The following is a 24,237-nucleotide window of genomic DNA, read 5'->3' as shown; positions in this document are numbered from 1 at the left end:
CTAGCTTTACAGCTGAGAAACCTCTGCATAGAGAGAGATTTGCCTGTAAAAGAGCTGCCATAAAAGAGAAAGCAACATAAGATTTGGTGTGAACAGCTTTCTGAAACTTTTGCTGCCCTGAGAAGCTGCAAAGGACCTGCAAAGCTGCAAAAATTTGAAAAGGGATTAATGACCGAAGCCATAAGGTCGTGTATCGGGCATCTTCTATTTATCCAGCCTGCACCTCATTTCACACACTCTAAGGACACACTGCTGCACCTTGAGCAAGAAGGCAGTTGAAAATAGGAGCATTAGGTGGGAAGGATTTGTTTGCATGCCTGTCTACATCAAGGACCAGCCTTAGAAAAGGTTTTCATTAAAAAAAAAAAAAAAAAAAAGATTGGCATCAGGGCATTGGGGAAAAAAATTAACTATCAAAATGCTGATTCTGAACGACGGTGGAAGAAGCCATGTCAGGTCCGTTCAGTCCAGCCCTCTACTCAGGAGAATAAAGCAAACTTTGACTCACAGTGGAGGGCACGGAACACAATCAGGTACAAAGTAAAGATCTGAATGTCAAAGAAAACAGTTTTGCTGGTTTAGTAATTCATGATACATAATTGTAGCAGGTGCAGCTGCAATTCTTGATACAACTTGTCTTCATTTTATTAGGAAAAAAAAAGTGCCTATGGAGGAGACTTTCTAGCTCTGAAGATTGCAAAACAATGACTCTGAGATTTTTAGATAATCAAATTGAAATAAACAGAGATGAGGGATACCTGCTTATTCAGGCAAACCAGCTTCTTAAAGCTACCAAAACATTTGGATAAAGCCAGCAGGACTTAGCAGACTGTAAAAAGCACAAAACCCCCACCGGGTTGAAAAAAAAAACAAACAAGAAACTGGACGGTTTTAGGAACATTCTGCATTTATTTGGCCCCACAATTCCTACTATTGTAACAAACTCCCAGAGTTTCACTCCTTAAAGTGCTTCAAACTCCATTTATATTATTATTATTACTTTTAACATTAATGTACATTTCTGTATAAACAACAATTCAAAGAGATTTATATTTTTATAAAATTCTTTATATTAATGGATCAAATTTGCTCTCAAGGTGACCAACATTAAGGCAAATTTCCAAAATTAAGGCACTGGAGTAGCTCAAGTTTAAGCTGTTACGGATGAGAGCAGAATTTGGCCCGGTAGGGTATATACAATTATGTTTTCTGCATATATTTCAAAAGGCACAACAGATTACCTTGGAAATCAATAACATTTAAAAGGGAGTTTATCAAAGCAAATACTTTTCATTTGCTTTGGCACAGTCCACATCCAGAGGATGCATTTGCTCACTGGCTGTTCAGAATAACCAGCCTGATGACTGGTGGTGTTCAGCAAAAAGGGAACTCACACCACCAGACACCATTCACACTTCATCAGACACCACCTGATGTGTGTACATCAACCCTAACAGCAGTTACTTTGCTGGGCACCCATGCAAATTCACTACACCATGAATCTCTGAAATTCTCCTGGTGGAGACATGTTTGTCATTGATGTTAATACTCTGAAGGCAGCCAAAAAATGGGTCTTTAACTGGAAGCCACGGGGTGTCCAGATTTGCTACAAAAACCAAGGTAGAAAGACCAAGTTAATAAAATGAAAATTATTTTAAATAACATTAATTATTGTAAGGCTTTTAAAAGAGGGGGAATGATATAGGACTACATGCATCGATTGGACCTTTGTTTTAGAAAGGAAAAAAAGCGAGTAGATACACCAAAAAAAAAAATAATATTACCTGGAATTTTGCCAAAGTAGAGTGGCTGATACACACGTCTAGGAGGAGAGGGTCGAAGTCCAGTGGTAGAACTACTCTCTGTGCCCACTTCTAGCTGCACAGTGTTCTCCTTCTGAGAGACTGCAAAGGAGCAGGTAAATGAGAATTCTTTCTCAACCCTGTTAATGAATCAACTAGATATGGCACTATTTTTAAATAGCATCTCTCTTGAAATTTAACTCATAGGAAAAACAGGTTTTAATTCAAAGTCAGACAGACACATCTAAGTAGTCTGGGGCTTAAGAGAGCCCCCCAGAAAAATCTTATGTAAAGCCTTGAATTAACACAAGACATTTACATTGTTCTAAAGAGTATTCTCAGAATAAACAGATTTTATCTGGAGCTGCAGTGCTCTGTGCCCACTATCTCTTCAAAGCTTCAGAAGAACTGGTATGCACATGTACCTGCAATGGTATGCCACTGTCCATCAGATAGAGGTTTCTTAGGTGTGACTGATGTCTGGAATTCTCCAGCACCACTATTTCCAGCCGCAATGACCTGTAAAAAAGTTATCTTTTAAGCTATTGTCAAAAAGAAAAGGAGCAACACAAAAAGGTCAGAATTATCCCTGCTGAATGAGGGAAATACAGCTGAAGTGGAAACAGTCTGTACCTACCTTTCCTCCTTCCATGTAAACAGTCAAGTAGTTGTCTTGCTTGCTTCCGGCATGGAGGAGTATACCTGTTGAACTCCTTGGTCGAATGGTAAATACAATCCTAAAATCCAAGCCCAACAGCAAATTACCTGTGGACAAATAAACAGTGGGTAGAGGAATGATCATAGGAGGACAGAATTGGAAAATCATATAAAAATAATTTAAATAACCCGTACCATACACACTTCAGACATAATTCCAGATACCATAATCTCTACACATCTTACCAGTGGTGATATATCCTCCTTCATTAAAGAAATAAATCCCTGTGTCCATTGGAACATCCAGACATGGAAGTACGCCATTTTTTTGCAGAGGTGTATTCATAACTTCTCCATTCACCTTAAAATTCCTCAGGCAACCCTTGAAGCTCTTCATTGGTATATTCTGAAAGCATATCTCAAAACATGACTACTAAAGCATGGTAATTTTTTTAGTAATAATACTAAACATTAGTTCTTTTGGACTGTTGGACTACAGAAAGCCAACTGGCACTAAAGACACCTAAAACCCATCTTTGATGCAGTGAAAAGATATTCAAAAGTCTAAGAAAAGAGCTTAAAACACGAAAGTAACAGTTGATTTTGAATTAACATAACTCCTGCTTGTAGAATAGATACATCCCCAATGATGTGTCAAAAAGACAATGCAAGACGAACTGTGAAATCCCAAATACCCCCTTCCCTTTCTAAGAGTCTTATATCTGATTTTATAAAATACCTCAGATCATTAATTGTCCCATTTTTAAATAGAAATCACATATATTTCAGATTAAAATCCAGTTCTACATCCATAATTCCTTAATGAGAATTAGCTCAATTTGCTCTTTTGCTTCTCTACAGATTATTGCTTATTCCACTGAGGTAAACATTCTGCCAAAAGATGGTATTTGTGGAATTAAAAATGTGACTTTGGTCTTCTCCATTTTTAAAGAATAAAAATGAAAACAGTACATGGTTGTCATCAGTGTCTCAGCAACACATGTTGAAAATATGGGTCCAGATGAAGGCTGTGTGAATAGGTGAGGAAAAAGATCTGTAATGCACAACTGCAAACACCAGTCACAGATGGTGCTCACCTGGTGCTTGGAAATACCCCCCAAAGCTCTTCAGCACAGAAATCCTGCATATTAAACACTTTCACATGTAATTAGTGCAGCATGGGGAGTGTGTGTGGGTGGATGTGTCAATTATTTACCTGTTTTTTCAGTGATGGCAGCCCTCCCACGTAGATTGGTGGCTTAATGCTGACGGCAGAATTTGTTGCTAATCTTCTGTGCTGGGCCCTTAGACCATCAACCACAAGGCGGACATTCTTCCCATCTGTGCTGAAGACCACCTTTCCAGGGTGCAAACATAAAGAATGAAAAACCCAAAGGCCAATGAAAGCCACTGGAGATTTTCTCTGTCTTTAAATTAGACACCACATTGTTGAAATACTTAAACTGAAAATAACTTGCTGGAACTATTAGTCTCAATAAGCTCTCTCAGAGACCTGTCAACCACAAGAACTTTCAGGCATAGGAATTAATTTCTGATGACCAAAACTGAGTTTCTAATATCTTAAAAATTCAATAAGCTGTGCCTGCTGAATGCTAGTTGTGCTTTCACCATGGTTCCTGTGCCATACTACTTACAGTGTGCCATTGCCCATCATTGTATTTAATACTGGTTTTGATTTTGATTTGTTTTCCTCCAGAGCCAAGTGAGAAGACAAAACGTCCTTTTGAAATGCGGAGGGCCACGTAAGAGCCCTCAGACCTTTCCTCCATGAAGACTATTAATCCTCTTGATGATCGAGTCCGTACATCTACAGAACAATGTAACCTGTAATGGAAAGTAAGCATATTCAAGTACAAGTCTATTTTGTTAGTTGTCGTATTCTCTCTGTTCTCCAGAAAAATGTTAGTGAAATCCCCATTTGTGAAATGCAGAATGAAATCTGGGTGGGTGGAATCATGGCATTCTACACTGCCTGCATTTCTGAATGTGAATGAAACTTGACATATTCAGGCTTAGGAATAGGCATCAACATGTACTGTAATTGTCTACTACGTCCCATTCAATCTACTCAGTTTAGGTAAATGTTTGCATAGAAAAAAAAACGCCTGAACCTTTAGAACCACTCTTTTGTTATGGCCCAAGACATAAGCAAGAAGAAAACCCCAACACTTGGCACTCAAAGGTTCAAGCAGCTTTGACAATTCAAGTATTAGGAGAACTGAGAACATTTGTATTACCTGTCTGTAGATAACAGTGGAGAAAACATGTAGGATAAGAAACTGTTGGGGATGCTTCCAAGGAGATATGCTTCACTGCTGACATGTAACTGAGTTGGTATTGTGTTGCTTTGCATGTTAGCAGCTTTCAAATAATCAAGGTATTTTTCATTCTGTTCGTGTAAGACAGAATTGAAACATTTACTATGCATGAATATTAATAGAAACGTTTCAATCAACACATTTAAGAGTTCCCACCTGAGGCAGTCAACAGCCTTCTCTGAATGACAGAAAAGCTGCTGTCATTCTGGATAGGTGTGGGTTTAGCATGAAACTCCAAAACAGTAAGAACTTTCTTCCGATGTAAGATGGAAGGAAAATAAGAACATCCGAATATCAGTTCTGCAAATGATGGTTGTGCAGACAAAGCCCTGGCAGCAATATGGAGTGAAGATGACAGTAACAATAAGCATACCTTGAGCATCTTAAACCCGAGAGGATTTTCAAATTCCTTCAGCAGCATTGGTTCAAGGTTCTCGTGTTTGTGGCAAGCTCCAAGGGATACACGAGACTTGCCGGTATAACTCACAAGATTTTGAACCTCAGGGAGCTGACCTGTCCTGTAGTGATGAAAGCAGAAAGTGTTGTGAGGCAGCATTCCTTTTCGTTAGCGTAATCAATAATATATTGTAAAACTGTGTTCTGTACAAAACAGATTTGCCAGTGATTCAATGTTGAAGTACTAATTTTTATTTTTCAAAGAAAAATGTATGTTCAATGTTGTAAAAACTCTTCATATTTGCCATGGTTCTGCCCATTTCTTTTTGGCTGTGGAAAAATTCCAATGTTTTTATCCTCATATTTTCTAAATAAAGTATTTTTTGCTAAAAGCTATCAATTTAAAAAAAAAAAAACAAACAAACTTTGCCACTGAAAAAAAGAGAAAAAATTACAGTGGCCTTATTAAATAAGATTCTGGATCAGTCTATAAAACTCTGCTGGTTAATTATTCAAAACCAACAGCAGATCAAGAAAAAATGGCAACATCAGGTTCTGCTCAGTCCATGATTCACTCATTTTTAAATAAGATGTTCTAATGAGTTTTGTCAAGGGGCAAAAGCCCATCACAGCTTCATATGCAGCTTTAGTATTAGAGCCAAATTATCAGAAAGACTGTCAAAACCAATTTCCCATGTGTATAAAGAATAATATTAAGTAATAGCATAATTTTCTAAGTTGTACACAGCATCTCTTATCGTAAATTACAAAACACTTTACAACAAGAAAAGGCAATGAAGTTCCTTGCCCCCGGTTTTCTCTGAGAAGAGCAATAGAGTTGAGGGTAAAACCTGAACTCCTTCAATGCTGGTTGTTCTCTATTCACTCAATCAGACTAGCTACAATATTAATTGTCCATCTATTTTTTTACTAAAAACAATTTTCCAAGTTTGTTTTCTGATGGAGAGGTTAATATGCAGGTTACTTCGTTGTCTTGCAGTGCTTTAAATGAACTTGAGCAACCTGGTCAGGTGGAAGGTGTCCCTGCCTGTTGCAGGAGGTATGGAACCAGATGATCTTTAAAGGTCCCTTCCAAGCCAAACCATTTTTTTTAAACTCTACACATGTATAAATACTCAGCAAAACTTAGCTAACACTAAAGCCCACTGGGACATCATCACTTATGCATCGAGGAAAGCTTTTCTTCTGGAAATATATTTACGCATATTTTTTTCTTCTAAATTTTGCCTATAAGATGTCTCTAATAACCAGGTAAACACATGAAGAAAAGAGACAAACTAAATCAGGCACATGATTTCTATACATATGCTCTCACTTGTTTGTGTAACTGTCAGTAGCTTTGCTCCTTTCATTACCTGGCTCCCTGGGGAGCCATAACAATACAATCTGGCAGATACTTTTTGGGACATTTCCAATTCACTATGCAGACTACTAAACGGGTATGATTCAGACTAAAATTCCTTTACATCTGAACAGCAGATTAATTACAACTTGATATCATGTATAATATAACTGAATATTTGAGGGCACCAAAGCTATGAATTCATGAAAGCTTCACACATACAGAAGAAAAGCATTTTAGCAAAAAGTGATTTTAATATAATCGAAGAAGAAGAACAGGATAAAATGCATGAAACAAAATTCTTTCTAGGCCAAATACCTTTTTATAAAGATGTTTGAGATACAACCTTCAAAACTATCTCCACCAAATTTTATAGGTCTGTTTGACTCCTGGGATGCCCTGGGAGAGTCAACTGATTCTGATTTTGACTCATCATCAACCAGCAGAAGTACTCTGAAACAAAGTGAATCCAAATAAGCATGAAATATAAAGAAATAGTTATGACACAAAAGGAAATATATATAAAAAAGAACCATTTGACAGATGTGTTTTCTTGTTACATTTTAATTATGCTAGAGCTTCATTAGCTTAATTCTAGGATTTTTTCAGGATGTGCTCACTGACTGCAGTGAAACTGTTCTGCTTTTCCATACTAGATACTGCGCAAGAGTTGAAGCTCATACTTCAGTCCTACAGTGAAATCCTGGTCATGTTGAAATTCCTGGAAAAACTGTAATTGACATCTATGGAACAGGATTAAATTCTTTGTGTCTAAATGGTGCACTTGACCTGTGAGCAATAGCTACTACAGACTATCAAGTTATAATCACCCAAAATTATAGCCAACCATTTGCAACTTTCCACTTCAACTAACACTTCTGTAATTTCATGTGTTCCACAGAAATCAATATAATTTAGGAGCTTTTCAGTAAATTGTCTCTTCTGATATCTGTGTTGAAGACCACTGATGAAAAAACAGACACAATATTTGCTTCCTCCCCAGTCATTTAACCACCTATATTACAGTGGTAAAGGTTATGGGAAGAGGAAGAGCTCCAAAGCCTCCAAAGCTCCAGCTAGACAAGCAGTCAAAACTCACACAACCTATAAAAGACATGCATAATGTGGTACAGCTGAAACAGCTGTCCATACAGGTACTAAAATGTACCTTTACAGACCAAAAATCTCCTTTTCCTTCATTATTAAAGTATTCTTTCCTAGCAGATGCCATATTTAGCTATTTATCTAAAGAACAAGTCCCACAGAATTTGAATCTTCTTTCTCCAACCACAACATACAGAAGCAGATAAAGAACTGGACTCACGTGCTGTCTGTTTTTATTACTGTCACATAATGCAATGACCCATCCTCGTATTTCTTTTCCAGTTTGATTTCCTTCTCTCGCATCTTTGCAATTACAGAGCCAGGTCTCAAAAAGATGGTAAGAACATCAGGCTATAAAAGAATCCAAAAAAATCATCAGCCAAATGCAAGAGCCTTTAGTTCTTGCTTCTGCCATTAATGCTGTTCTCAGTGGTTGCTTGTAAGAAACAAATTTTCCTACACTAAATCTGCATTTCTCAGTCATCCAGTATGAGATGTTATGCCAAGTTCTGCACAATTAGCACAGTTTCTGTTTTAAAATACTTCTGCACTCTGAGTACCAAACAATTAGTTAAAATACTTGTTTATTTTTACAAAAAGCAGAGGAGTCAGTTCTCCCCTTCTCAAATGCCTGGTTTGCATTCATTTCTTAACACCTCCAGCCAGCAAGAATGCGGTTCTGCTTGAACCTCCCTGCTTTCTGAGGAATCATAGCCAAAATCAACCGTTCTTCTCTGCGTATTTGATCACGATAACCTTTCTATGTGGGCAGAACGCCTATTTTTCCTGAGAAAATTTCCAGCCAACTGTATCTGGCAACAGTTTTCTTACTGGGATGGTGGTGTTAGGTGCACAAGCTAGTCTGCAGAAGGCTCAAGTTCAAAGCTCAGTTACTGATCAAACTACTTGCTGGCTGTGTGAAGAAATTGCCAGGGTGAGTTTGTCTGGCCTATGACACCCAAGATGCCATGCTCAAAAGATGATTATAATAGCCATTTCTTGCCTTAAAATACAGGAATATACATGAGACTTAGAACAGAAACTGACAAGACTGCTTCAGAGATAAAACCAATCACATACACAAAGCTGAACAAGTTTCGTACCCGAAGATTGTAATTTAAGAGTGTTCCAGTCGAAGACATGGTCTGAAAGCCAAAGCCAACTTGGAAATCATTGGGATATGGGAAACCTGTTGCACTCAGGCTCAGAGTTCCCTCTGTGGAGAAAGCTGCAGATCTGACAAGCTGAAAGAGAGAAAATAATGTTTTCAGTGATTTTCCTCTTAATCAGAGGAAATGGAAACATGAGACAACAGCTGCCCCACTCAACATAATTGTGACCGACTCCAGTCAAAACCAAGCACAAGGCAAACAACAAGCACCATTATTTCAGTACAGAACACACTGACTGAATTGGTTTTACCAGCATTAACTACGATCTGAGAAATTCTAAAGCACGTCAAGTATAATGAACTGTTCGTCTCTAGCTACTCTGACTTTGAAAGTTTTCACACTTGGGGACACAAAAGTGAGTGGCTATGGAGCTGTGTAGATGAGCTACATAACTGAAACTGTGTGAGTCATAAGACAGAATATACCTGCGCCTTTTGAAACAAGACAAGTTTTAATACTTGAGAAGTTGCACAGATACGAAGAATGAAGGTCAGATCCTCTACACTGGGAAATAGCCTGCAAAGAAATTGCTCTGTGAAAGGTTTAGATGCCAAGAAGGGAAAGCAAACAAGCACAAACTTACAGTGCAAGCCCAGAGTAAAAAAGGGCAAATGAGATAATGCACCATGTAAGCAGCAGTAAGGAGAAGCAGGATAGTTTTCATCTCTCCGTGCAGCATTGGTCAAGCCAGCACTGAAATGTCACATTGTCCCATTTCAAAAAGAATGGGGCAAAACTCAAGGGTGCACAGAAAATAATTACAAAACAATCAGATGAGTGGAGCAATAGCCTTACAATGAGAGACTTCAGCAGAAGTAGTCAGTTAAGATCTTTCAAGAAAAAAGGTTGAGAGGTCATTTAATTAGGAATCACCTTGATGAGAGGGAAGATCCAGAACAGTATTAAGTAACTAAGTATTCCAGCCTAATCAATAACAGCAACTAGAAGCCAACAAGCTTACATGGTAAATATGAATTCCTAATTGTAAACAGTATTAAATAAGAGGGTGGACTATATGCTGGAGCAAACTATCACAGTAGGGATGGTGTCTCATTTCTTCTGTATCTTCATACCCAGCCCCCGTTCTTTTATTGCAGTCACATGTTAACCAAATACAATTTTTGACTTAATTAAAACATAATGGTCCAGGATTTACAGGCAAACCAGATCATGTGAATTCGAGGAGAAGTTTTTAAGGAACTTTTTTAATTACCTTCCAGTCATCTGAACATTTCTTGCTGACACCAAAAGTCTCATCAAAAATAACAGATGCAGTGGTTGGGTTTTTCACATTTTTCATGCAGCCCCGGAATGGAGGTGTGGATATATTAAAGCTGGTTTCAGGGAGTGGAAGGAAAAAGAGTTCAGTAGCCTCATATTTCAAAGTACACACCAATATAGTAGCCTATAAATGCTGACAATATAAGAAATAGAAAGACAACACAAGAGCAACCTTTCTTGCGTACACATACTTCATGCTGATCAAACCCAATCTTCAGGATACACTCCAGCAAAGATCGCACCCTTAGCCAAAAATCCCAGATGATGATCATGTATTATACATTTGTTCTTTTTATGTCACATAAGATACCTGACTGAGTGTGTAAGAAATTGTTTAAGGACAGAGTTTAGATGGAGTTTCCGTACAAAGCCTGTGCACTACAGTCTTTTTTACTCACCGTTCCCGTAAAAAAGGTGGAATTCCACCTAGGTAGTACTCAGTGAAATTGAAGACATGTATGTTGGCGTTAATACCAGGACCGACATAAACAATATTCCTTTTTCGGTCAAACACCAAATTAATCTGAAATATGTGAATCATGAGAATTACTTCACTTGGTAGAAACAAAAATAATTTAGCAGATTAAAAGTACTCCCATGGAGCAGGACACAGTGGTGGTTCCCCTCCCCCCCCGTTTACTAGTGATTAAATGCAGGATAACTGCAGTAGTTCAAAAGTACTTTGCAAAATTTGGGTATTTAGCCAAAGCAAATGCCTAAGGAAAATGTCTTACTATCTAAATACAAGGTGAGGTTTTATTTTCCTCAGAAAGATTGTCCTAAAATCTCATCTAAGATTCAAGTATTTTTGTCTTCTGTTTGCAGCTGAAGATTCAGAAGCTGCTGTCTGATACAAGGACTAAATCAGTCAGTTGGCTGGAGGTAACTTGACCCAGTAGGGCATAAAAGTTCCTTCCAGAGACCCTGCAACTTACACTATTTAGTTGGAAATATATTAAGATGAAAAGGGAGAATAATTCAACATGGAAATCAAAGGTTTTTAACAACGTCTTTACAATTTCACTAAGGTAGTGCTACAAAACAGCTGGACTGAAGCTAAGGAGACAAGCAACAACAAAAAGACTACAAAAGAGTAATCCCTATAAAGATCAGTCCACCCAGAAGAAATAAACCCTTAGGTGGTGAAAACACTAATCTAAGTATTAAACTAATGTCAATAATTGCAATGTACACATTGTAAGCATTTCTATGTAAAGCATTTCTCTGACAAAGTTTTTTTCTTTGGTGGTTTTACTGTTAAAATTGAACTTATTCACAGTAAAGCATGACAAGAGAAAGATTAATTTTCACATGTCCAAACTAATCCCTAGTGACTAGATTTCCTCATAGAAAAAGAAAACTCCACAACTAAACATTACAACAGGATATTTAATTTCACTTAATCTGTATTTTTACAAATAATGATCACTCGATTCTTTAAAATTACATACTTGTTTATATGTTCCATCATTTACAGTTGCGTTGGTTTCTATTTCTTTTGGAGGTTCAGAATCAACTTTGTATCTAAAAACTCTATGACCATTTTTAATTAGTGCACTGATGAACTGATCCTGCAAAATAAAGAACACCAACACAATTAAACTGCCACAATTTCATATATATTTCACTGTCGTGAATAATTTTAATGAAGCTATCTAGTTTATTCAAGAAAGCTTTTTGGGGAAATGGTAACACAAAGCAGACTACATCTTACACTAATCAACCATAATTACTTTAAACTATTATAAAGAGATCTGGTATCAGCTCCAGGTATTCTCCAAATCTCTAAAGGACTTCAAGTCATTTCAAGATGTCTACTGAAATAGAAAATTATCCAGAACATGTCACAGTGATTGCCATATGCCTACGACATTACCAGATAAGTAGCATCACTGCCTTTTTGAGCACCTTTACAGGTGTAAGTCACCAAGTCACTTTCAATATTTTTCCTTCCTCTGTTTCTACACACATCTAGATTTGGAAAGAATGCACTTCCAGTATTGTAGGATTTCAGTATTCCAACATAGGTTTGATTCCAATTACATTCCTCCTTTCCTGCCCCCAGTTCTGAATTCTCTGCATGGCCTAATGGAAGAGCTATTTGGAATGATTTTTTTTCTCAGCTTTGACAAAGTGAATATTCAGTAGCCATTGTGGAATCATAGAATATCTCAGGTTGGAAGGGACCCATAAGGATGATCAAGTCCAACTCCCTGTTCCTTGCATAACTACCAAAAACTAAACCATATGACATTAAACATACAGCAGAATCTACTAATTTTTTGCATAGAAAAAAAATCACACTTTTAAGACATTTCCTTACAATTACTACTAAATCTAACATGTTCTTGAATAAGCAAGATTTTTAAAGATGTTCTCTGACCACAAAACAGACAGAAACATTCCACACATTACCTCATGTGCTGCAAAAAACACAATGCCTTCATCTGCAGTAGTCTGAATTGTCTGCTCGTACCGTACTCGGTCAGCATTTCCTTCTCTTGCTGTGACACGGGCATAACCAGTGCCCTCAAAATAGCTTTGGTCAGTCTCTTCTTTATACCTGTAATAATTCAATGTCACAGGTGTGAATATATGAGAGCAAAAACTACTACCACATGGACTTACTGCTGTTGTAGTTTTAAAAAAGCTTAAGTTAAAGCATTTGGTATAGGGCCAAATTCTGATCAAGCCCAAGCAGAGAGAAAACCTTCCACTGCCTTCTATCAGACTCACGTCTAGTCTTTAGAGAGGAAATCATTAGTGACTTTTTTGAACTTAATGTAATATTTAGTTTATAAAGGAGCTGAACCCATTAGTCCACAAATTGCGTCTGGATTTTATAACACCTAACTTTAAACAGACTGCGACTGCCATAAATGTGAATTGTGCCATCACTAAGAATTTTCTCTAAGAAATGTAATAATGACCAAGAGTTAGAAAAAAAATCACCTGTTTAGCTACAGTGGTTATTCGTCTGGATGAGAAAAGACAAGAATTCATAATGATAAAATCACAGAACTGTGCAACACTTCTATGTTTAGATCATACCTTCTGCAGGGTTGCACTTCAGTGGTATTGAGATTAAATGTCCTCTTGAAGTTGTAAAGGCTGATAATATGCTCGTTTAGGCTGTCTAATTCAATGCAGCCTTCATAATTAGGATAGTCAAGATTACGTGGAGGCTGCAAAATAGTGTCATCAAAAACATTCCATCAACATCAGCTGATAAAATTTTACATTGACATCTAACTGCTAAGACTTACTGCAAATATTATTAAGACACAGAATATGACATTCTAAATATATATTAAAAATATTATATACTTGTATATAATCTCCAAACCATCTGATACCACCCTAGGAATACTGCAGCTCAATTAACAGTGGAGTCACATGGATGGATTGGGAACAGTACTTAGCAGGGCTGGACGGGTTTCATGCTTTACTCAGGTTTCATGCAAGTGAAAGATCATTATGGTCCCTGCTTTGAGTTTTGCATGCTACAAGCCAGGCAGCTTCTGTAGGAAGTGGCATCTCCTTGCATCCCATCTATTCCTAATGACACGAATAAACTTTTACACATGCTTTGAAAGACTGCTAGTTCCAATCTTTACTTGTAAGAACAACAGAATAATTAACAGAAAATCTCTTTAAAACACTAAGAAACTCTTTGTACCCTAAAATCTGCGGGGTATCCTCCAACATAAAAGACAACAGTGCTGGGATCAAGGTTTAGGAGAGTGTCACTGCCTCCAGTGCTTGCACTCATAGGGCTTTCCTGCTCTGGAGAAATTGATGTTGCTGCTCTGATGTAATTCAGCTTTGCATACTGGTAAATCCTAAAACCAAAACAGAGAGGAAGAATATCACATCACACTGAAAAAAAAAAACCCACCACGTTCTTAGCAGGTTTTTGAGAAGGTTGTTGTGCACTGTGGATCTTATACCTTTCAAACTTAATTTGATCCATAACAGCTTCCTCAGTTTCGCTTTGAGTCACCAATGACTTCACTCTTATTTCTCCATCATCACCTCCCAGGTTATAGACACAGGTAAGGTGACCGTCTTTCACAGCCATACCAATATAGTCCTTGGAGGCCTAAAAATAGCCAAGCAAATAATAATTAATAAATGATTAATGTTAATGAAGCAGCGCTTCCTCAGAGATATCATCATACTGTGCATGAGTCATAAGAAATCCACCCACCTAATGATGAGAATTAAGTTTATCAGTTCTGGGAAGAAAAAATGGTAATCTTATATGCTGCACTGATTCAATGAATATAGTTACAAATTAATGTGTCGCTTTTTATTTTTGTAATCATAGTAGCTAAAATAATTTTCACATTTGTAAAATCTCCCAGATAAAGCCATGAAAACATGACACCTTTACTAAAAGCTAGACTCAACATCTGTGAAACAAAAAAGATGTTCAGAACAAGTCTCAGTGAAGGACAGTGTTTCCTGCTGAGGTGACGGAGAGCAGTCATTTTCCAAAGAAATTCATACTATATTTCTTCCACATACCATATTTCAGAAGTAACAATTAAAATGCTGTCAACAGATATCCTGGCCAGTTATTCAGGGGATAAAGAGGTGAAATCCAGTGTAGAACAACTACCTTTAAACAGCTTTCTGTGTATGCGTGAGATTCACTACAGATACAGCTGCTGTTAAATATTGAAACTTAAAAATGCGTTCGGGAACTGCATGCAGGAAATTTTTAAAATGTTTGATGGTGATGGAACAAGCCTGAATGCACAAGCAGGTCTGCATTATTCTGCATATTCAGAAGTGAAAGAAATTAAGAGCCAAAGGGCTGAATTTTAAGACTGAAATTACCACTTCTTCTTAACCAACAGAGAAACTCACAGTGACTTATACTGTGAAAAGAGTCAAAGCTGTGAGGCAGGAGTTGGGCTGAGTTTGTGCTGACTGCTGCAGAAAGTGTCAGTTCTGACAAGACTGTGTGATGGTATCCATGACGGAGAGGTAATTTCCAAAGGAGCAAAACAGCAAAGAATTAAAGGGCAAAGCAGTCAGCCCCAAAAGTTACTTTGCCAGTGAGGGAATCAACAAAACACTTCTACCGCCATATATCAGCAATTATAAAGAAAAAGGCCAACAGGAGCTATAAACTTCAGTCAAAATAGACCACTTCCTATTCGTTTCTCAAAACATGATGTCTGTTCTAAAAATCAGATTAAATATCAAAATATACCTACATCTTTACTACCCAGGTACAGTACAAACTTATTTGATGCCCTTTCAGGAGCGTCTAATCTTTTCTGAGGTCTTTGGAGAAATAAAGAAAGTGAAGTATAGCCTTTCAGATCTTCAAGGTTGCTCGGAGGTCGAACCTCTACACCGGAGCTGCCATTGAACCTCATAGGAATAGCAACCTGTTAAGAAAAACAAAATTCAATACATTATAATTATCTCTTTCTACTAATTCTACTTACTTTACTGTTGTATTTAATTGCAAAGTAACCTATTACACATCCTAGCCATGTTTCAGCCACCAATTACTAGAGATTTGGACTCTGATCCTACCAAACAACATAATTAGGAAACAGACTGGATAATACAGTAATCTGTATTATCAATACTCACTTAACACAGCACTTTTTTATTTCAGACATCAATTAACCAGAAGGATGTGCCCTGCAGCTCTAAAGAGCAAGCCTGTGAATTATTTAGATGTCTACATACACATCCTGATGCTTCACTTAGCTGGACTTGACTATCAGTTGGGAATTATAACGCACCTCTGATACTGTAAAGACATGTCCTATTACAGCTATTTGCACCATGATCACTGATTCCTCTTATTCACTGTAACTGCAGGTTATTTGTGATGATCTCAGGGATGCTTTTCAGGGCCCTGAGACCACACTATCCCTTCAGCACCTACAGCAGTTACTTAAATGGAGAAAGAACAGTCTAGTAAGAAGGTGCTAGCAGCCAGCTTCTAACATCTTGGAGCAGCTGGAGAAACAAGAGCACAGAGCTGGCCAACTTTTTTGGCAGTGTCAAATTTGCTCAATTGGACACACATGGGTGGAGAGCCCTGCCCCTAAGCTGCAGATCCAACTCTATCTCTGCTGTCAAAGCCACAACAATGTACCTTGGAAGGCAAGAGGCTGTTGTACAAATGAATATTGCAGAGATGCCCTGGAATGGGAGAAAGGTGTAGCAGGATGATACTGCATTCACTCCTTCTTATGTACAAATTATTATGCTTCCCATCATCAGTTACTTTAAATGCTGGGTGGTGCTGTTGAATTAAATTTATGTCTGGTCTTTCACATACATTTCAACAAAATTATTTAGAAAGAGAAAGAGGAACAAAAGTACTGTTGTGTGTGCAAAACACTGGGGTCTAGCATGACTGCAATGCTCACGACAGACCTTATTTGCAGCATCTCTTGCTTGCTGAATCAGCTCTCTTATGCGATTTATGTTCTCAGAGATGTTGCTTATTGGCATCAGCTGTTGGTTGATACTCCTGATCTTGCTGAAAAGGTCTGGAAGTTGGTTTGTCAAATTTTTCACTGCAGTGAAAGAAAAAAATAATAGATGCCAAACAGGAAGAGGAAAACAAGATGCAAAAATGTGGTATCACTACACAATTACCAGAAATGCAGTGGGCAGAGTGATGACAGAACTCTTTTCACTAGTCCTACAATATTAGGAAGTTCTCACTAAACTGGCAGTTTATGCAGAGGTTATTGTACTCCTGAAATTTGTGGCCAAAGGTATTTGCAGAAGCAGTCAGAATCAGCACTTTCAAAAATGTCTTAGATAAAGGTCCAGAAAAAAATATTAAGTAGAACAGCAATGTGGTCTCTAACATTATTATCCAGTGACTGTGGATGCTATGGGAGGATGAGGATAAAGGACAGCAGACAGGGGTCAGGCTTACATATATTTCCTGAGTAGCATCTCCTGCTGCCACTGTCAGAGAGTGAATACTGGGGCAAGCACACTGCTGGCCTGACTGAATAGGGCATGTCTTATGTTCTTGTGTCAAGGTTGCTAGTCAGCACAATTTAGTAGTGAGCCTTACAGTATCTGGGCATGTTTATTTCAGCAGAAAATACTATGAGAATTTCCATTATAACATGAAACAATTTTTCACCTCCTGTGACTACAAAAAAACAAAACAAAAAAACTCACCCTATAAGTATCCGCAGACTGCAACTCTATGATGAAGAAGGTAAATAAAATGAAATACAGACCTATCATTTTTCTAAGTATTACTTATAAGCCAGTCTTGTATCTGCAGGGATGACTTATAACTCTGCAATAATAACCAGGACTAGTGCTTGTATTTATCTTATTTAAAATGTTTTCCTCTCACTTGACTTTATCAGATAAATCTGCTGAAAAGATGTAAAACAAACTTGTTTGGGATTGTGATTGTCCCTTTTTTTTGTATTCAGCACAGGCTCTATGTAATCCATTTCACTTAATTTCAGCTAACAGACATCTAGCCTAAGCTAATTGTCTAGATCCCTTCTCTACCCAGTATAGTAGAAAATCAATAATTACAGGGTGGCTGAGATTGGAAGGGACCTCTGGAGGTCATTTTGTCCAACCCCTGTGTTCAAGCAGGGTCACCTAGAGCCAGTTGCCCAGAATCGTGTCTAGACAGCTTTTGAATATTCCCAAGGATGGAGACTACACAACCTCTCTGGGCAACCTGTGCCAGTGCTCAGTCACCCTCACAGAAAAACAAGTGTTTTATGATGTTCAGAGGGAACCTCCTGTGTTTAAACCTTTTACCCCAAGAGCACATTGCTGGGTCATCTTCAACTTGGTGCCCACAAAGACCCCCAGGTCCTTTTCTACAAAGCTTCTTTCCAGCTTGCCCTCCTGCTCAACATATACTGCTGCAGGGGTTTAATTCTCCTCGGGCACAGAACTTCTCCTTGTTAAATTTCATGAGGTTCCTGTCAGTCTATTTCCACAGCCTGTTGAGGTTTGTCTGGATGGCAGCAGACCCTCTGGTGTATCAGCCACTCCTTCCAGTTTTGTGTCATGAGCAAACGTGCTGAGAGTACACTCTGCCTCCTCATCCAGATCATGAATGAAAATGTTAAACAGGATCAGACCCAGTACTGAACCCTGGGTTACCCTGCCAGTCACTGACCTCCAAGTCTTTAAAGACCAGTCATGGCACCAACTTTTAACACACACCACAGGATGGCTTGAGTCATTCTCTGCTCTGCCTATCCCTTTCTACTGGCAATAAAGGAAGCTCAGAATACTAGCTTAGTCTGCATGCCCAAATTTTAAATGTCTAAACCTTCCACTGCAAAACTGACCATGTTCACCAAACAGTGATTTGGCAGATCCCACATAGCACTTGCAATACCTGAATTGTTTGCCTCCATCAGTGCTTTACTGAAGCCAGCACTCTGTGTGCTTCCATAGGTACTCTTAATTTTTTCCACATCTGCTTGAATTGGGAGCAGTTCATCCCATACATTAGTTGTGACCTCCTCAGCACTTTTTACCATGTTCTTTGCACTGGTAATGAAGCTGTCAATGTCATCTGAAACACAGAGAAGTGCATGTGCAGGTTCTTATAGGAACAGATGAAAGAGGCAGAGCAGAAGTGGTCGCTAAGTAACTGACCTCTGTTTATCCCATTGAGATTATTTTGAACAGTGACAAGATCAATCTGCAGGGTATTCTTCTTTCCATCAGCAACATCAAGTCTTTGCTTTATGTCTTCAAGGTTTGGACCAAGAGCTGCAAAACAGTAATGCCCCATGTGAATTTTAAACAAAACTACCACCTTTCTGTTGGACAAGTGATGTTGCAGGACCAGCCTGCACTCTTACAAAGCTTGTGTTGCCACTGAGCATTGAGTGCACTGCAAAGAAAGAACAAGACACAGGATTTGCTGGGCAAGAGTACTGCAAAGGTATATAGCATAGCAGAAGCAAGACATCTACTTTCCCACCTTTTACCATTGGAATTAACCATCACAAGATGTCCTACTGTAGTAGAACTAGGTTTTATTTTTGGTTAAACAAGTGACACAAAGCTTTGCTGAATTCTGAAAATTTATGCTTCTATGGAAACTTCTCATGCTGTGCCAACATTATTACTAACACTTTCTTTCTTAGTACCTTGCAATGTCCTTTTAGTCTCCTGTGCTTGATTCAAGAGTGTACTGCTCTCAGTTTTTAACCTTGCAGCTTTTCCTGATAGGTCTTCTCTCTTCACAGTCTGATAACAGAAGCATGGTACTGTAAGATTGCTTCATATTAAAAGTTAAAGAGTAAAAGAGGTAGCCCAATCCAATTAAAAAAGCCCAAACTATACAAGGGCAAAGATCTAATATGAAGAACACCGCCTTTAGAAACAATTATCAAGATTCTTCTAGGGTCTTTAACAAACTTCAGGTAGGTTTTGGGGCATTAGGAAGAAATTACTAGCATACAGCTGTTAGATGTTAAGCCTCTGCTGAAGAGCTTGTGGGCATTAGTAGTGCAAAGTAAAAGGGAACACCTGAAATCACCTTCAGTGATTACCAGGCTTGCCTTATAAGATCTCCTTATTTTGCACTGAAAGCAACAGTCAGTATTCATATGAACAGTCTCACCAGAAAGGCAGCGAGAAGGGCCTGTTTAGTGGTGAGCCGAGGCTAATTCCTGAACATGCAGAATAGCAACTCATGTGATGGTCACAGACAAATAAAGCATGACAAGACACACAGGTCTTTGATTTTGGTGCCTCTCTGACAGTTAAAGAAAATAAAAATCTAGTTGTAACAAGTTTACCACAATTTGACCACTTACAGATACTTACCAATAAAGCTGAGTCAGCTGCTTTCCCAGCTTGGTTGGCTGCTTCCTCTGCTGCCTTGATGGCATTAATAATATTGTCATAAGCAGTAGAAGCTTCCACAGCACAGCCTACCAACTCATCCTTCCTGGCACTGTTCTTTATTCTGTGGGAAAAAGGGTAAAAAATGCAGCCTTCTGCAAAGGCTGTGGACTTCGAGAAGTATTCTGAACAGATCTGAACTCAGTCTTTTCTAAGTAATGAAAATACAGAAAATGTTTTTCTGTTAGATCTGTAACTTCATTCTGCAAAAATAGCAAACTTGGAAGCAGAACAACACACAAAGATTCTTCAGAAGACAGGATGAATTCTGGCACATGGAAAAGCACAACTGTGGGCCTCCAAAGCAGCCTTTAAATGATTAAGATGGAGAAAATTTACCAAAGCACTTGGCCAATACAGCACCTCGATCATAGCCCTCCAAATACACTTCAGTTAAGAGGAATTCATAGAATTGTAGATTCCAGATCATCTCTGGCTGCTTCATCATCCTAATGAAGCACAAAGATGGAGCAACTACAAGACCTTTCATGTTTTCCCCAAAAGCCAGCACAGCAGCTCTGGAATCAGAAACCATAGACAAAATCTCTTCTACCCACTCCCCGTGAACTGTACAATTGTCCAATATTAGCTGCCTTGTATCTGTGAGAACAGTGTCGTCTTAACTGAAAAAAATAACACTGAAAACTAACAAAAAAAACTAATGAAAATGTGGGGGGTTTTAACTAAGAATTTTCCAGCTGAGTTAGGTATTTTGGAATTTAACTTTTTGAGGCTTTCTAATTGGTGTAATGACAAATGCAAATAACTTGCACTGGAAAAAATAAATCAGGATTTCATTTTTTTTTATTTTGTTCTGATGTACCACAGAAGGCCTCCAAAAACTCCCATAATTCCAACCCAAAGTACAAAAAATGGAGAAACACTTGATTCCTATCAAGTTTATAATATTTTTGCCTTTCTAGAAGACTCCTTGGAAGGATGAGAAAACTATAGGAAGTCTTTTCCTTAGTAATGCTAGGCAGGTGTGTCTGAAGACTGCCAAGATAGCATTTCTTCCAATTATTTGCCTCAATTCACTGATATCATAAAAGCATCCCTGAGTACGAGTACTGGAAATAACTCTACAAAAAAATATGCTAAACATCTTCCTACTCTGTACATGAGGACTTTCTCTTGTTAGTAAGATGTTAATGAAGTGTTAGTGCAGTAGTATAAAAGAGTATTATGGGAGTTTGCACCTCTGGGAGAAAAAAATCAGTGAAAATACAGGAAGAGCTGTTTTGTGGAGAAAAAAGAAAACTTCCACACATTATGAAGAAGCAGAAAAAGATCAACTTAATTTCTCTCTAACTTTGCAAACAGTTATTAAAGCAAGTGAAGTTACAGACAGACCACTACAACCATGGATGCTCTGTACAAAAATTACTCAATTATAGGAATGGCAACATACTCTTCTAGTTGTTTTGCCAAGTCTTGCAAAGATTTGGCATGTTCCTCGGCCCTCACTACCAATGGTTCTTTGCTTGCTGATGAGATATTTGTCAGTTTTTCATTCATATCCTTCCTTGCTCCATCCAGCTGAGCAGCCAGGCTTTCATATTCCTATGGATTTATAAAGATAAAATTTTATTTTATTCGTACATGCTTGATTTTGTACTTGTCTACTTTAGTGTTACATATACTTTGCATCTGAGGAGAGCAAGGAGAAAAACATTATGTTCCAGCTTACTCTGCAGGTTATTGGAAACAACTGCTAGTCATTACATTATGCTTCCAGACCCATTACATAAAAACTGAGTCAGAGCAAAGACCCTTCTAGCCCACTATGTCTCTGACTGTGGCTGAAAACAATTGCCCAGAAAGAAATACAAGAATATCACAACTGCTTAGGGTATTTCTTACAGACCTTCTCCCAGATTCTGACATCTGCAGTTCAGTATCTTCCTCAGACAGATCACAACCCTCAAAGAGCTTCCCTTACAGACACCTGTGCAGGCAGACTCCTTTTGCATCCAGGATGGGCCGTGAGATCCTTTGTTGTGAGGCTCAAACAAGCCCTGTCTCCCAGCTATGCTACCCATTACAGTGACAGCAGCATATTGGGGTTTTCAACCTTGTGTTAAGAAGGTAAATTATACCTCTTTACTCTTTTGCAATAATCCAAGTACACTGTTAGCTTGGGTCAGGGAAGATCGGGCAGAGCTCAGAACACTCAAGATACCATTCTGTTGTACCTTTGTCTCCTCAATCCGTTTCTGAGGAAAAAAGAAAAGTTGAACAACATGTGATTGAGTTAAAAATAAGGGGCAGGAACAACCATATCTACTCAATCTAGCTGGCAGTAGGATTTACTGAAGGTACTGTTGCTGTGTTAATCAAATGCCTCTAATGTTTAGGAAATAATGCTGTCCTATTAGAAGGGAAAACTCAGGAGTCTGCACTAGCACAGCATAAAGCTGGACAGCAGACTGCAGTAGTTTAGTTACTAATAGTCAAAGTAAAAGGAGTATGGGTCAGCTGAGATAAACTGTCGAGACAGACCATCTAAGTGTCTGATATCTCAAACCTGCAAACTTCAAACCTGGAAACTTTAAAAACAGCTCCCTGGTGACTACCTTGATCTTCTACGTTCTTTGAAAAGCATGAATAAAATGATTACACTATCCCTTCATCTGGGGATCTTACCAAAAAGGAGGTGTGAAATCTCCCCGCCTTATCTTGAAAGCTTTGAGGGGACTGAAGCCACTCAGTCTCGGGCAGCCCTGTGACAACCCACAGTGTAGCTCTAGGATAATGGCACACCACAAACACAGCCAGACAAGTGGTGCTGCAGGTAAGGACACATAACTCTCTTCAGCTCGGCTTCTATCATTGTAACGTGTCAAATCTCTCTACCACAGAAGTGTATCAGGAGATGTAAGACCTGTACCTACTCGTCCATCTTTTAACACAACTGTGCACACTTATGGAACACGCACAATATCTAGTCCATGAACACAAAGGTTCAATTAAATATTGAAATGGACAGTTGAATGAAGGAATTCTTTTGTTCAAGCAGTGTCAGAAAACTGTATGGACATGAGTGTGCTAAAACAGTGATATATTTCAGCAAAATCACAATTAAAAGAATGGGTGCTGCAGCACGCATTTCTCGTACTATTTTACCAGCTCTAAAAATCAAACATTGCTCAGGAAGGACAGGTGTTTCTTGTCACATTTCTGATGAGACCTCAGAAGCAGTTCTACAGAACATTAATCCCAAATAATTTAACAGTATTGCACACATATCTGCTCCCATCTTTCACGGTTGCTAAAGCCAAATACTTTAAAGCACTTACTAAAAAAGTACATCAGCATCATGAATTTGATCTAGAATAGGAAACAAAAACACTAGTGGCAGGTGAAGTGCTAGGAAGAGACTCTTCTTCCCTGCTCTTATCAGAGTTGTCTTGGTCACGCTGTCTTGGTCCCACAAAGAGGCCACAAGTGGGACTAGAGACTATGTTTACACCTATCCATACACACATCAAATGATGGAAAGAGACCCTGGAGAAAGCCTACAGAATTAGTGCTGCTTGGCTTTGTAAGGTCAAAAGCAGCAATCAAAAGCTTCTTATCTCCCGAGTTCTAACTTTCTTCTCCAGAAGCCCAACATTACCTTAATGTCTTCCAACAGAACTCCATTGTCTCTGTTTAAGTTTTCAGCCTGCTTGATTTGCCCTGTTGCATCATTCAGAGCTTCACGAAGGTCAGCGATTTTGGATTCATATTCATTCAGTGAATCCCTCACAGCTTTAATAAGCCCATGATTTTCTTGGTGGTACTTTTGTAGTTCATTCTTAATACGTGTCAGTACTGCAGTATTGGGACCAAAAAGAAAAGTTTTTTTTCAGAGAAGAAGAGAAGCAGAACAAAGTTCATTCAAAAGGGTTTGACATTTAGGATTAGAAAGCTGTGCTTGTGTGTACTGAGCATCCTTTGCAGTGCTAATCTCAGTGTTACTACAGCAGAGACAGTATTCAGCATCTCCCTGGATCAAATCTGCTCACTAGTTTGCTGCTGCAGACACAAAGCACAAATAAACATTTTCTAAATTACCTAAGGGTGAGGCTGCAAATACTAAATAATTTTCTTTTTTTTTAATACGGAACTAACACAATTTCATCAACAGTTTCAACTGCAATGTAGACATCTACAACTGCAGTAGTCATCAATGTCTCCCCTTTAATCAATGGAGAGATATGGGCCCATGTAAT

The 24,237-nt window shown here is 38.4% G+C and overlaps 1 protein-coding gene across 2 annotated transcripts in view; it reads right to left on the bottom strand.

The window, feature by feature from the left end:
• Positions 1-889: 889 nt before the first annotated feature.
• LAMA3 (laminin subunit alpha 3) overlaps positions 890-24,237 on the bottom strand; it is a 114,039-nt gene continuing 90,691 nt past the window's right edge. For both annotated transcript variants that reach the window (XM_051774596.1, XM_051774606.1), the window contains exons 51-78: positions 23,640-23,836; positions 22,120-22,236; positions 21,432-21,583; positions 19,943-20,084; positions 19,261-19,360; positions 18,761-18,877; positions 18,498-18,677; positions 16,529-16,671; positions 15,343-15,519; positions 14,065-14,216; positions 13,794-13,956; positions 13,166-13,299; positions 12,530-12,677; positions 11,566-11,685; positions 10,513-10,637; positions 10,047-10,167; positions 8,765-8,905; positions 7,882-8,012; positions 6,876-7,010; positions 5,172-5,316; positions 4,718-4,869; positions 4,115-4,304; positions 3,676-3,816; positions 2,706-2,865; positions 2,440-2,567; positions 2,228-2,321; positions 1,785-1,904; positions 890-1,606 (exon numbers count right to left, since the gene is read on the bottom strand). In XM_051774596.1, coding sequence (XP_051630556.1) covers positions 1,461-1,606; positions 1,785-1,904; positions 2,228-2,321; positions 2,440-2,567; positions 2,706-2,865; positions 3,676-3,816; positions 4,115-4,304; positions 4,718-4,869; positions 5,172-5,316; positions 6,876-7,010; positions 7,882-8,012; positions 8,765-8,905; positions 10,047-10,167; positions 10,513-10,637; positions 11,566-11,685; positions 12,530-12,677; positions 13,166-13,299; positions 13,794-13,956; positions 14,065-14,216; positions 15,343-15,519; positions 16,529-16,671; positions 18,498-18,677; positions 18,761-18,877; positions 19,261-19,360; positions 19,943-20,084; positions 21,432-21,583; positions 22,120-22,236; positions 23,640-23,836 — 3,971 coding nt within the window. In that variant the 3' untranslated portion in view covers positions 890-1,460. The remainder of the gene's footprint in view (positions 1,607-1,784; positions 1,905-2,227; positions 2,322-2,439; positions 2,568-2,705; positions 2,866-3,675; positions 3,817-4,114; positions 4,305-4,717; positions 4,870-5,171; positions 5,317-6,875; positions 7,011-7,881; positions 8,013-8,764; positions 8,906-10,046; positions 10,168-10,512; positions 10,638-11,565; positions 11,686-12,529; positions 12,678-13,165; positions 13,300-13,793; positions 13,957-14,064; positions 14,217-15,342; positions 15,520-16,528; positions 16,672-18,497; positions 18,678-18,760; positions 18,878-19,260; positions 19,361-19,942; positions 20,085-21,431; positions 21,584-22,119; positions 22,237-23,639; positions 23,837-24,237) is intronic.

The sequence above is a fragment of the Manacus candei genome, unplaced genomic scaffold (assembly GCF_025592945.1).
Source record: "Manacus candei isolate 608988 ecotype Guabito, Panama unplaced genomic scaffold, ASM2559294v1 h1tg000008l, whole genome shotgun sequence".
NCBI classification, from domain to species: Eukaryota; Metazoa; Chordata; class Aves; order Passeriformes; family Pipridae; genus Manacus; species Manacus candei.
The sequence above is the reverse complement of the archived record's forward strand: the minus strand, read 5'-3'. Positions and strand labels throughout refer to the sequence as shown.